At 41.0% G+C, this 15,084-nt stretch overlaps 1 protein-coding gene across 1 annotated transcript in view; it reads right to left on the reverse strand.

Moving 5' to 3' along the window:
- RGS7 (regulator of G protein signaling 7) overlaps positions 1 to 15,084 on the reverse strand; it is a 359,013-nt gene that overhangs the window by 23,586 nt on the left and 320,343 nt on the right. The window contains exons 9-12 of the mRNA XM_054992858.1: positions 9,105 to 9,179; positions 4,411 to 4,509; positions 2,557 to 2,618; positions 2,255 to 2,365 (exon numbers count right to left, since the gene is read on the reverse strand). Coding sequence (XP_054848833.1) covers positions 2,255 to 2,365; positions 2,557 to 2,618; positions 4,411 to 4,509; positions 9,105 to 9,179 — 347 coding nt within the window. The remainder of the gene's footprint in view (positions 1 to 2,254; positions 2,366 to 2,556; positions 2,619 to 4,410; positions 4,510 to 9,104; positions 9,180 to 15,084) is intronic.

Raw genomic sequence — 15,084 nt, forward strand, 5'->3', positions numbered from 1 at the left:
GGAAGAAAGAGAAGGGGTCTCTCACAGTACTAAGACTCCAGGCTTTCTTGAGATGATTTCATTAATTACATACTTCTTAAAGTTATAATACTCATTTTCCATTATTCATTATTATATTTCCTAGTTATTTGTTTCAGATGAGGCTGCTTCACACGTCATTTATTCCTACAGCAAGCTAATGTCTATCAAGAAAAACAAATCCCAAACCCATCATACATGACATTTGATGTGTTTATTTTGTAGCTGGGTTTATTTTTAGGAAGATGACACATGGATTATGAAGTGGCCCTGGAAGAACTCTTGAGGCTAATTCCAAGATATGTCAAATGCAGTAAACATAACACCAAGCACTACATCTTTACAAAAAGCAACTGACTTATGCTTTTCCCCCTTCAGATATATGATAAACTAGGGTAGATAAAATGTTATCACTTTGGCAAGAAGAATATCCTCATGTGCTGCTTCTGATATGTTGCTGCAATAAAGTACTAGTCCTTTTGTATGGATCAGGACCTGGAATGCTTTCAGGATGCTTTATCAAGAAATACCTCCAGCCTATGCCATCTTCCTCATCCCATCTTTGCCTAGTTCTGGTTTTATAATAACAACTGTACAACACTGCTGCCTGGCGTCCTCTTCTTGCTGCGATTGGCTAGGGGCTTCACTTTCCTGCCAACATGCTAGAATATTCAAAGCAAGTTGATTTCCTCTCTATTGGGAGAGGTAAAGCCTGGAATATGATTGGACTTTGGAAAAGCCAATCTCATCCATTTCAGCGGAGTTGAAGGGAAAGGCTTTCTTTGGAAGTTCAAAGGGGCTAAATAAACATGGGGGTAGAGTAGAATCACATGTGCGTGGGAGGACACTAGTGTTATGCATTTATTTGAATATATGTATTGAAGCTACACATATATAGCTCTCTCTGTGTATTTGGAAACCTTGGAAAATATGGTTGCCAATAGGTGTATGCACATACTAATATACACACAAGATCTTTCTATATGGTCAAGTAAATTTTTTAAAAAGTTTAAAAGGAATTAAGTATTCTGGTTGCCAAAAGAAAATCTCCCTAATGTTGATGTTGTGTATTAAAGTTTATTAATAAAGTAACCTGTAGATTTAATAACTAAAGTAATCTGATGTTAAGTTAAATTTAATTTGGGTAAACTTTCTGCAGGAATAAGTGTCTGGTCTACAGCAAATCTAATCTAAATCAAATCTAAATCAAATCCCTACTCATTTGTTAAAATTTTATTTTAACAATAAAAAGATTTTAAAAGGATATTTTTGGGGAACTATGGGTATGAGTAGATAGCTCTTGCTGGAAACTGTTGCTGGAAACTGTCTGTTTAAACAGAAGTTGATGATTTTGTGAAAGAGTCAGTAAAATTGATCCAAGATTTACTTAAGGGTTGAAATCCTAATATTTTTGGGTAATACAACCCAGTAATTTGACCGGATATTCAATAGATCATGCTCGTAACTGTGAATGTCCATGCAGAGAATTTTTGCCAGGTTCCACATGTAATTGTGAATTCCATACAAAGAGTCCTTACCAAGGAGACCCACAGCAAGTTGGTGCCAATCCAAAATTAGTTGTATGATCACTTAATTATGACATGGATTTTGTGGATTGGATCACCAGCTATGAGAGAGAAGCTATGAGAGAGAATATCTTGAAGTGGGAGCTGGACTTCAGTGTGTCAGGAGAGAAGGCCTATAGCCTCTCTCTATGCTGTTTTACAGGTTGTCCTCTAGTTCCTTTTCTAAATGGGTCTAAGGAATGCTGGTGTAAAATCTCTCAGCTGACTGCTCCAATTAAATGAAAAGTGGCCAACTCATTGTATGTTTATATTGCTTTTGGAAACTGGTGAGATAATTGTAATGAGTTAGCATTGAGGTAAGATATGTTAGAATTTATTGTGGTTTTTGTTTTGGAGACTAGTTCTCTTGGTAAAGAAACTAGTGCGGAATTTATTTTCTGGAATTTGCTTGAGGTTTTTGAGGCTTTTAGAGAATTTATCGTCTTGGGATTGAGGAATCTGTAATAAGAAGTTGTATTGAAGGAATTCATCTTGTTGCCTTAAAATCTTCATTGCTGCATTGCTGAAATAAAATAGTTAAATAGTATTTGGATCATGTATGGATCCTTTCAAATGGCATTTTGCATCTTTTAGATGAAGGATAAAAGACCCTCCTATAAATATAAGTTATCAGACTAGTTAACCATATACATCAAATTCATATAACATACCTTACTTCTACTTCCCAGAATGTGGTATCATCTGACAACCAGGGATTAGATGGGTCGGGAGGCAGAAGAAATGGATCATATTCCACATACTGCTCAGTGTAAGCTAACAGACTAGGGGGGAAAATTACATTTTCATAAGATAGTTGGTACTGCTGAGTCCTAATCTTCAAAGCATACATTTCTGTATGGTTTTATAGGTTAACACAGGTTTTGTAGATTGTTAACACAATCTAGTATTTGGCAATTAGAATAATTGAAGCAATCAAATTTTTATTTAAAAAAAAACATGGAAACATACATACCTTTCTGCAACTTTTGACATTTTTAACCGATGTCTATCTAGCTGTATTTGCCAATACTTTATCTATAAAATGTGAAAACAGAAGACTGAGATAAGAAAATAATTGCTTAGCTGTATTTTCAGATAGTTTACCTTTTCAATATGTACATTTAATTTAGGTTGTTGGAAAATAAGAATTGTGCATAGGAACTGTGTGCAGTACCCTGAACTCTTATACACAGGACTGGTTACAATCCAGCCAAAAAGTAGAAAGCAAGCAAATCTATGACAGATTTGCCAGTGGCATGTGGATGACACCCAAAGCACAAACTTACTCCCTCACTAGTACCTGTGAGATTTAAACATGGTTAACTTTTAGTAAAGCATGACTTAAATGCTGATAGGCATTTCCATCCATTTTGTATCAAGAATGTAATGTCATTAATAAAACAGAGCCAAGTACTTTGGAAGTCCAGGGGTTAAGTCTCTTATGCTTAAATTTCTCCCACTAAGATCATTGGGCCCCAAACTGTTTAACTTCAGCTCATCATGCTCAAAGACACTGCCAACAATCCACAGAACAGTGCAGACAATGCACAAATATCTGCAAATACTAAGAGGCCTGGGTTGAGCCTTCAGTATATTGTTTTTGTATTTGGCATGTCAAATGCTCAAAGTACTTGATATACTCTCAAATATACTTACAACAGCCCTATAAATTAGGGGACTGTTGCCTGAATATTGCAGATGAAACATTCATGTCTGAATTTCCCAGCTCATGACTCTCACACTTGGCCAATATACTACAGAAGTACTTTGGGACACCATAGTATATCAGCCATTTGCAGCCAAATGATTTACTTTCCAGCTTGATTAATACATTTCGCTTCAATCTTAAGTGGTGCAAGTGGAATCACACTGCAGGAAAGCAACTTCCCTGTCTTCCCCCCTCTCACTGCAGCCTTTCCCCCCTTCCTTACATGTTGTTCCTTCAGGTCAGTGGGCCTAATGGGACAACGTGGGGGGCAAACAGAGAGTCCACAGTAGGAAAAGTGAATCAGCAGAAATTGACAGTTTGGTGTAGTGTTTAAGAGTGGCAGGACTCTAATCTGGAGAGCCGGTTTTGATTCCCCACTCCTCCACTTGAAGCCAGCTGGGTGACCTTGGGCTAGTCACAGCTCTCTGGAGCTCTCTCAGCACCACCCACCTCATAGGGTGATTGTTGTGGGGATAATAATAACACACTTTGTAAACTGCTCTGAGCGGACTTTAATTTGTCCTGAAGGGTGGTATATAAATCAATCAATCAATCTTTCTTTATTACAGTCAGTGACCAGAGAGGATATAAATCAAATATTATTATTATTCTCATCTGCAAATAAAAAAGTCCTTTCTGTTGAAGGAGCTGCTGCTGAACTGACAGGACAGCACCATAAGGCCCAAGCCTTCCTATCAAATCTGCACCAACAGTATCTGTTCTTAATTAAACAGGCAGTTGATTTCTGTCAGTAACTGTAGCATTTCTTCCAAATGAAGATAATTCTTTGGTGATTTTTAGGGAAATGTTATTGTGTGAGGGGAAAAAACCCTTGGGGGGAGGCAATCCAATCTCCTTTTATGTCTGTCCTTCTGTTCCTCTTCCATCCTGGATGTATAAAGTTGTGTGCATATTGCCTAGAACCATTCTGTGTTCTGGGCAATATGCATACACCTTTATTCTTCCAGCACACAGCTTTATGAAAATGCTGTGCATAATGATCGGACTGGGTAGTCTCTAGATTTGTTCATATTAGCTCTACATATCAAGGAATTATCCTGGAAAATATACATATTATTCTGGTTTGATTCAATGTTTAGTTTTTATAGAACTGCAAACCTCTTGACGCAATTCATCTTCTGTAGGTGGTTTAGTTTCTGGCACTGGAGTGTGTGTAGGACTGTGACTTCGAATATCATTTTGTAATCCATAGACAGACTGTACATAAACATGGAAAGAGAGAAATTAATATGTAGAACATGTTTTCTTATGCAGCCTTCCTAATTGCACATATATTTGAACAAAGCATTCAATACATTAATTTCCCATGACCTGTTTCAATATTTTAAGCAATCAAGTATGACTTACAACTTGGCACAACTATGAGCCCATATAGACTACCAATCTAGCCTCCAGTGAACTCTCTGATCCTCTAGTAACTTAGAATTGCTTTACATTTTCACCTTATGTCATCTTATGTGCATCAGTCTGAAGAAGGTGTTTGGACATTTTTGCTCTCTCTGCTTTCTCGCTGGATTGTATTGTTATGTTATCTCCTCATTCCCTGTCAATCATGGTTTGTTCCCATTCCTTCCTTTAGTGCTTACCTTACAGTTTAATCCTTTCCTGTATTCACATGTGTCCCCCCCTCCAATTTATCACCTTAAACACAGGCAGCAGAGGGAAGCATTCTTCCCATAGTTCAAAAGCAAAGCAGTTATAGAATAAGTAAAGAATGCACAGTGTGTTGATACACAATATTAAACGTATGTGAAAGCAATCCCATTCATCCTATCCCAGAGAGGGCATGCTAGAAAGAAGCAGAGATGTGTAGATATTTTAGTGATATGTAAGAAAGCAGTAAAACAACCCCCATTACCACACGAAACAGAACAGATCTACAGATTAGTGTGAATGTATAAAGTTGCCGTTAATTATCTGAATGGTCTTGACAAGTGGTAGGGAGGATTTTACTGCACATCAAATGCAGATGTGAAGTAGGGCATGTCTATCTGTATTCACTATCTGTAAATGACAGATCTCTGAAGGCTGATTTGTGTAACATTATAAAAATTGTGTTTGATCATGTTAATTTTTTATCAGAGGTTGAGGAACAGAAAATGAGGGATGATGATCCATAAACAAACAGCTCTTATCCTCATTGCAAGTGACCTGAGAGAATAAAATAGGAACAGAGAGGTACAGAGTCATATAGATTGCTATTTGTATAGCTGCCCGGTGTTTGTCAGACACTTGATACATGACTAATTTCAATTCTTGGCATGACTCATTAACATATATTGTATCCAAAATGTCATTACAACCTTGTGGCTAGCAGTTGTCTTAAATCCTATAGTCCTACTAACTGGACAGTAGATAGTGTTAGCAGTCAGACCTGCTCTCAATAAAAAGCTTATGAATATGGCAATATCATAAGCCCCTCTCCTCATGTGAAAAATTACTGACATGTGAGTCACCAGGTGAGACTAGCTTTCAGCCTCACACCCAAGGAGATGTGCTAAGATTCTAAGACATTAGGGTCTTACAGGAGTTCCTGAATTAATCACCTCCACAGTCTGCCGATATTCTCCTTATCTGCTCTCCCATTCTGAGCTATTCAAGGCTCTGATAACCACTCCTATCTAGCCATCGCTGGTCATCAATCATCATTCATAACATTAGTTTTGCCCAGGAAGGTTTAATTAAAGCTTTGGTGACAGCCATTTAGTTATTATTTTGGAGCAGAAAACGCAATCCTGCTCCAGGGTAAGTTCCACAGTATAATTGGGCTACCCTTCCACCATCATTGTGTGCATGCCTTTGGATCCAGTATCCACCCTCAGACCCCTGTCTGAACTCATTTTCCTGCCATGAAGCGCTGGTCGCTCAATGCAACTCTCTCACAGACACCCTCTGGTCTTCTGGATTGGTAACTATCACCCAGCCCTACAACTCTCTCCAATTTTCCTCCTTGTTTTCTGATTAGCTCTGAGTATGTATGTTGTGTATTTTTGTGTGCGATTGATTATTATTTTATAAATAAAAACTCTTTTGGTCAAACACTTGCCTGTTTATTAAAAGAGTTCTCTAGAGGAACAATCCCCCTAAACAAAGGTGATCTCACTTTTTGCCCCCTCTCACTGTCTCTCCTTGCACGCTAATTCCCCCACCTCACAAGGAGATGCCCATCTGTGTGACAATAAGGCTCTTATCTTCCATTTTCCTCTGTATCTTGATTGCATGAAATTTTCACCCAGTGACAAAAGTACTGTTTTTAAAGCATTGTCTATGACTTAAACTGTAATTTTTATTTTCAAATGCTTGGTATCTATGAGTACTAGACCCCAGAACAGGAACATCTGAAAAAATGCCCGAGAGAGGCCTTTTTCAATAGTGCCACCAAAACTTTGGAATTCCCTCCACAGAGAGATTCATCTGTCCCATTCTATTGCCTTTTGCCAGCAGGTGAAGACTTTTTTGTTTTGTTTAGCATACCCCCCACTAACTGTTATTGGCCTTCCTCCTTGTTCCCAGTGTTGAGGGTTTATGGTGTGTTTACTTAATTATTTTATACTGTTTTAAATGTTGTTTTAGATTTAAATTGTTTATAATGTTGTTTTAAATTGTTAATGTTTGAATAGTTGTTGCCTTAGGGATCCTATCTGGGTAGAAAGACAGCATGAAAATGTTTTAAATAAATATATAAATATTGCACCAGAATATTGTTTTGGATTTTAAATTCCAAAAATTAATTGCAAAGCATAATACTTCTTTACAACATCCATTCATCTGCTGCTTCTATCAGTTATATAATGTTGCTGGAAATCCTTCACGTCTAATTTATTGTTTGTTTATTATTCATTACACTGATATCCTGCATTTTCCCCATCGTGGAATCTCCAGTGGCTTACATGGAATTCCAAGGAGAACTGATCAGATACAGATCTGCTTAAAGTTAACTGCAGGTATTGGTGCCACACATATATCCCTGAAAGAGAAAGGACAGAGTGGGAGGAGAACCCAAGACAACCACTGCTGCCATCATCAAGAGACAGAGGTATCTTCTTCAGGTATCCAATAAAGAGAGCTTTGACTAGAGGTGGGCATGAATCCAATTATGACCCAAAAAAATGCATGAACCAGGCCAGTTTGTGGTTTGCGAACCACGGATCATGGAAGCTCCTTTCTACGAACTTCCATGAACTGGTTACTGGTTCAGGTTCATTTGGGTCTTATTGGAAAAGGGACAGTTTAAATGGCAGGTACCTTTAAACTATCATCTAGCAGGCGGCGAGGAGGGATCCCCCCCATTGTCTGCCAGCTGATAGTTTAAAGGTACCTGCTGCTTGCAAGGCAGGAAAGGGCCCTTTAAACTGTTAAATGCACCTTTCCCTGCTGCTGCTAAGCAGCCGGAAAGAGGTATTTAAACCCCACAAACTGGTTCATAACTGGCCCCAGTTCCGTGCCAGTTTGTGGTTTTTGGTTCATCAAAATCCACAAACCACGAGCCTCATGGGTTTGTTTTGGTTTGTGCCCATGTCTAGCTTTGACTCTCAAAAACTCATGCCTGGAAAATCTAGTTGGCACTTAAGGTGCTACTGGACTTGAATCTTGCTCTTCTTCTGTACACCAACATGGCTACCCACATGAAACTAAATTAGAACTGGTATATTTACAGAAGCTGAGGTATTGATTATACCTACTATAATAGTTCAATCAATCAATGAGGTTTCAGGAGTTGATTGTGGTGTTTTAGGGCCCAAGCAATATATTTTGCTACAGTTTCTGTTGTGTTCTAGAACTGTGTATGAAGAGCACAAACACCTTCAGTCTAGCCTTTACAGTGTAGGTCTCTGGCCTTAGAGCCAAGACAGACATAATGCAGATCCATAATCTAAGAGATTTTAATGGCACCATGTTGGGAGTGGGAAGTACCTCTTCTCACTATCCTGGTTCTTCTCACTATCCTGGTTCTTAAATCACCCCCACCATCTCCCAATTAACAACAGCAAAAAATTTAGATACTATTATCTTGTCTGGATTTTTGTGCTTCCAGATTACAACAGCATCAGGGAGAAAGGATTTAGCAGATTTCAAGAAGCTTTGAAGGAAGTTTAAAACTAACTCTGGCTATCCATGATGTGTGTATGCAACTGCATGGCTTAACCAGAGTTAATTTTCTTCTGCTGCAAATTGGGATTCCAAATCCAGACTAAACCCTGGTAAAGAATCTTGGATTGTATTATGTGTGAAACTAATTCTGGATAAATCACACATCTTCATTTTGTATATCACAGGGAACTGGATTTAGTTTTAAACCAGTATTTTTCATCAATAAGGGAAGACGATGTATGTAAGAGTACAGCAACAGGATGGGTTAAGGAACATTCAAATTTTATGTTGGCTTGATGGGCCAATGAATGTAGCCAAAGTGTTATCCTATTCTTGGTGAGAAGGAAAGAAAGGAAATTTGAGTCATGGATGGGAAGAGCTGCCAACCCAAAAGATATTCTCTAAACTGTATCCTTAAACTAACAGAAACACATTTGTAGATCTGTGAATATTTATGACAGTACTCCATTCAAACTTTAGGTGGCCAAACAATAATCTAGACTCTTATCTTTTTAGAAAGATTCATAACTCCCATACAAAAAGCATTGCCAAGAGTGAACAGAAGCTTGTTTCCATTTTAGAAGTAGTTTAAACACCCTTAAGTGCCCAGAAAGATGGGTATATTTAACGGGTATATTTAATGTAAGGCAAGAATTATTGTTTACCATACATGTAAATGATTGTTGAAAAGCAGAGCCTACCTTCCTTGTTTTGTGAGGATTTCTCATTCTAGAAGACTTTTTAATGTCCACTTCAGTAGTATTTACACATCCAGGCTAAAGATTTAAGACAAAAAAAATGTGATTTTTTCATTTCATGTTTAATGCTTTCACTTACCAAATCTATCTCTGTGTTGAGGAATCAAGAGTTACTGTTCTTTACCATTCTCCCATGCCTCTTCAATTACAAAGGCTCCTTGAGTTACAAAGGAAGGCACAGCAGAAAGAGAGAGTGGGAAGTGGCTCCTGATTGACCACAAAGTCAACAGATCATTTTGTGATGGGCTAGGCATGGACTGCCGGCCCACGGTCCATTGATTTTCACGGACCATGTTGGTTTGTGGTCTGTCACTTCCAGGGGCTCTGGCTCCGCCCCTTCATATCCAGAGAGCCCAAACTCACAGAGAATCTTCAGCAGCCTCTCCTCCAACCACCCTTCAAGTTTGGTCAAGATTGCATTTTGGATGTCCAAGTTACAGACCTCCAAAGCAGCCACCCCAGGAAACTTCCAGTAGACACTGGAGTCACAAATGCCAATTGACTTGCATTGGCTAGCAGCACCAAAAAGTTGCAGTGAGGCAAAATCAAACAGAAAAGGATGAGGGAAGAGCCCCCTCACTCACGACACAGACACCTTCCCAGCAGTTGCCTAGGGAATTAATTCTTGCTCCTTGTTTACATAGAGAACAATGGGAGCTCTCTGCTTGGCAGGCAGAGGTGCCTATCAAGGTTTTGAGGGCTAAGATTGGCTGCAGAACATTGACCCCTCCTTTGCAGAATGGGAACTCTCTGCTTGGCAGGCAGAGCTGCCTATTGAGGTTTTGAGGGCTAAGATTGGCTGCAGAACATCCATCTCTCTGTTGCCTAGGGAATTCATTCTTGCTCCTTGCTCCAAAGAGCAGAATGGGAGCTCTCTGGCAGGCAGAGCTGCCTATTAAGTTTTTAAGGGCTGCAGAAGGTCTGCAGATGTCCCCTCTATTGCTTAGGGAATTGATAAATCGGCGCCAGGCAGTTTGAAAATTTTTAAAGAATAGTGTTGTAATGAGAAGAGAGAAGGGATCTTACCATTTAGGGGGAATGTAATTATAATCTAAGCTTATATAATATTTAAGGGGATTTTACATTGAGTATATGGGATAATGAGAAGGGGTAAACAGATATCTCAATGAGGTATACTATATATGATATATGACATAAAACAATGGGTTAGTAGATCAGACTCTACATATAACATAATATGTGATTGTGTTGTGTGGTGATGTGTGCTATGCTACATTGGTGGCATAGTATACAACATATATATAATATATTATTGTGATATATACTATATTGATAGTGTATTTGATGGAGTATATGCTTAAAAGAAAAGAAATAGAATAAGTTTAAAGTAAGAGATAGGGCGATCCTTGCTATATATTATATTATATTAGTATGTTATATTGAGTTGAGATATACTATATTGATAGTAGGTTTGATAGAGGTTATGTAAAAAATAAGAATGTGCTTAGAATAAGAGATATTACGAATTAAAGTTGGTAGGGAAATATAAATGAAATAGATTTAAGTAATAAGAAGGGTTAGGGGTTGGAAAGCTGTTGGAAGTCAATAGGGAGGGGGGAGGAAAAGGGTAGGGGATACAGCAAGGGGTAAAATGGGATTATTTGTGTCAAATTTGCAAAATTTTCTTTGTTTTACCACTCACTAATAAAAACTTTATTTAAAAAAAAAAGATAAATCGGCGCTAGAATGTCTGGACTCACAGACCACAGACTAATGGAACGGTCCAAAAGTACCAAAATTCATGTAAAGATGAGTCCCACGAACTGTGTGTTCGTGAACCACGAACTGGGCAGGACCATGTCTAATTTAGGTCCATTTTCCAGACCATGCCCTCCTCTAGTGGTAAACTTTTCTTGTCTGCCAAGCAGGATGTTTCCAAAATTCTACTTATTTGAAATTTCTTCCTAAGGGTTGGAGCTCCAAATTCTTTAGCCTTGTTTCCAAAGTTAAAACGCTGCATTCAAAATTTTCCATTGTTTCACTGTTTAATTCTGTCAAAGAGCTGCATGTTTGCAGTATGCAAATTCACTTTTTTTCCTGAATATGTAGTGCTGAAGCGCTGCAAAGATCCAGTCCTGGTATGATTGTACATGTGTTGCATTATGTATGTGTTTATCAAAGTGGTAAAGAACACATATCCTTCAGTTAAAAAAAATAACTTTTGTCATGTCTGTGCCCCATCCATGCCACTACCTAATGCTGACCTGTTGTTCTGAACCATTATTTCATGCTATTACTTGATGTCATATTGCCAGTACCATAACTGTTTGCTTTCACAGGCTTATTGAAGCTGTAGGTGCCATATCTAATGGACTATAGAGACTTTCAGTGCTTCTGACCTTGTATACTGCTCACTCTCATGAACTGCTATGTCTCAACTTTGATCTCTTGCTTTCTCAGTGTCTCGACTTGATAGTACAAATATGTGAGACGTGCACAGGATGAGTTCTCGCCAAAAGTCCTGTTTTACTGTTGGGAGGGGGAAGGAGTAAATGTGTGTGTTAAGAGGAAGGGGTTTCCCACATGTTACCATTCCTGTCAATCTGTTCTTACTGCTTAGATGCTTACCTTGCTTCTGAGTAACCCTATGGATATATCTGTGGAAATGATCTGATTTCTGAATAAAACCTTTAAACAAGAGCCTGGATTCTTGCTGTGATGGTACAGGGATCTATCTGCCATAGCCTATCATCCATAGCCTGACATTTTGACAGGAATCTTTCTCTAGTTCCTCTGTACCTGTAACCTTTGGAGAATAGCTACCAGCTTCACGTCATCAGAGCCAGACCCAGGGACTATGGAGCCAGAGGATCTAATGAACAATCCAGACCTGCTACTGGGACCAGGTGCAACTCTTGGAGGACAACCTAGAGAGCTGGTGCCTGTGACTCAACTGAGACTGGACTACCTAATGGATGCCAATATATCTGTGATGAGGGGACTTGGTGCCGCAGGAAGCCTCCCAATGTATCCTGAACTGGGAGCGATCCCCAAAGACGGGTCTACCTACTATCAATGGAACTTACCACCCACCCGTGAATGGGCCCCTCACAGTTCCATAACTGCAGAGGCATACTTTCAGTGCTTCCTGGAGATGGAGGAGTACTTCACTGATCCGAGAGTCCTGGAAGGCCCCAGCGACCCATCGTCAGTAAGAGCAATTGCTCCCATGGGGTCGGAGGAAAGGAGCAAACCCATATCCGCATCGATGGAATGCCAGGTTGCAGAAGTCCTCGAGTATCAACTTCATGGAGTGTGGGAGAAATTGGGGGACCCTGAATTACCCCACAGCAATGCCCTGGCATATCATGAGCTGATGCTGGAACCTGGAGAGGATCCGCTAAACACATGTGAACTGGGAGCTGCGGACAGGCCAAATAACCAGGAGTGGGGCCAGATGCCGCAGCTATCCGTGCCACACGAGACAATAGCACAATCGGTGTTTGTGGATGTACATATACAGGGGGACCCTGGATTACCCCCTGGCAATGAGTAAGACCATTTGGTTCTCTTCATCAAAGATGAAACGGACCCCACGGACATAAGCAGACTAGGAGCTGTGGCCGGGCCAGTAAACCCAAATGGGGGCCAGATGCTGCAGCCACTAGGGTCAGAGGGAAGACCCGCACCAAGTCTATTTACATGGTACTCTCTGCAGGGCCACATACAAGCTCTGCCAGCGGTGTATAATTCAGGAAATTTTCAATCCTAGGAAGAATGGGATCAGGCACTTAGGATACAACAAGAATGGGAACGAGACATCCAAAGAGTGTGTGCGATGAGGATCCTGCCAGTGGGTTCAGCTGGAGGGCTACGCAAGGGGTGTCGGAAGACAGCACCTACAGTTCTCCTGCAGCAACAGCTGCCAGTGGAGCAAGGGAGAGCTCCAGAGATTGGCCAAAGACCAATAAGTGCAGTGGGATCAACGCCTTCGGAAAGGGGAAGGTCGGTTTTAGTAACTCCTGAACAATTCATGGGAGCTCAAGTAATTTCCCCAACTGCACTGATTCTAATAGTCACAGAAATGGAGACAAGGAGATCTGTTCCGCCTCCCACCATAGTGACTGCCTCTAACATACCATCCCAGGGAGTGGAAATGTGTCCATCTGGGGGAGCACAGCCTTTGATTTTTCCTCGGGTCGTGAGTAGCACAGGGGCGCCAATTGCCACAACGGGGATGAGAGTGTCAAGGAACCTACAAGTTCAATCTCCCCCAGCAGTAGTGATATTCCCATTTTACTGCTCCAAGGGGCAGTGGGGCCTCTGCAAGGGGGGACACAGCCAGTGAGCGTCCTACCTGCTGCAACAAGTGCAAGGGCATCATTTGCTGCTGTAGGGATGAGGGTGTCACAAACCGGCCAACCATGAGGGTGCCTGTTGTCATCCCTATGGAGATAGGATTACAAATGGGCCATCTAAAACCAGGAGGTCCCACAGTATACCCCCCTTGAAGAGTATCAGGGGTTCAAGCACAAACCTTTCAATCACAGCACAGAGTGGTGACTCAAACTGCTCCTATGGTGTATGGAGCAAATGGAGAACATCAGATACCCTTCATGGCACAGGGACAAGTTCAGCCACCCCCCAGAGCAGCCCCAATCCAGCAGCCGGCAGGGCATCAGGGAGTAGGAGCTCCTGGAGCAGGACTGCTGCAAGGATGGTTCAAATTAGAAGCCAAGTTTGATGGAAAACCCGGGGACTTGGGATTTTTTACAGTACAAGCCATGGAATTTTTCCAAGATTGGGGACATTTGTTTCCTACGGAGCACAGTTGGGTGAGCCATTTAGGATCTCGACTAGGGGGCCCGGCAGCCAAGTGGTATGTAACTTTGCATGACATGGAAGAACCGGAGCTGTATGATTTAAATGTTTTTGTGTATGTACTAAGAGCCCAATTTGAAGACCCGCTAGAAGGAAAAAGGGCTCAAACAAGACTCAGAACCATAAGACGGGTCCAGAGCCGAAAGAGAATATGCTGCCAAATTCAGACAATTAGCCACCAAAGTTCAGGGCTATCATGAAGGAGTTAAAATTGAACTTTTCCGAAATGGATTGAATGCTGACCTGCTAGATAGAGCATTAATGCAGGACGACCCACAGACTCTGTTAGGGTGGATCCAATTAGCATGAGAGGTTGAAAACAGAAGCCAAGTGGTGAAACTCGTACGAATGCAACAACATGTGGGGCTGAGGAGGCCAACCACCACAGACAGGGGACATACCCTGCTAGGGCCAAGGCCCCCCATCCCAGGAACTCAGAGAGAATTACGATGGAGACAAGGAGTATGTTTAAAATGTGGGGGTGTTGGACATTATGCAGCACAATGTCCCATAGGGCTGGTGCAGGAGGGAAGAGGCCAAGGCGCACCAAAACCCGTTCCCCCCCCAAATGGCTCGGTTGGAGATTGCCTCCAAAGCGTGAGAGGCCAGAGACTGGCGTGGATGCTAATGAGAGTCCCGGAAACACCGAGGAACCCATACAAAAAGCAGCAGAGGAGAATTTCACCTTGCAGTTGGGAAACAAGACAGACCTGCCATGAAAAGGTCCCGATGGCAGGTCCCTAAAGAGCCCAAACCACCAGAGGTGAGAGAAAGAGGGGTCATACTGTTTATGCCTGTAATGTTACTGAATCCAAAAAAGAGAACCCATGTCCAAGTGCAAACATTAAGAGATTCCAGATGTTCCTGGGACTTAATATCGCCAGCCCTGGTCACAAGACTAGGACTAGAAGTAATAAAACTCAAAGATCCTATACTATTTGAACAAATGGACAGGTCTAATATGACTCCTGCACCCTATAGAACTGAGCCTACCCTGACGGGCATGGGGAATCATTGGGAGAATAGAACATATTTAGTCAGTGATGTGGCCAAATACCCCTTGGTACTGGGAAGTCGTTGG

This window comes from Eublepharis macularius, chromosome 1, assembly GCF_028583425.1.
Source record: "Eublepharis macularius isolate TG4126 chromosome 1, MPM_Emac_v1.0, whole genome shotgun sequence".
NCBI classification, from domain to species: domain Eukaryota; kingdom Metazoa; phylum Chordata; class Lepidosauria; order Squamata; family Eublepharidae; genus Eublepharis; species Eublepharis macularius.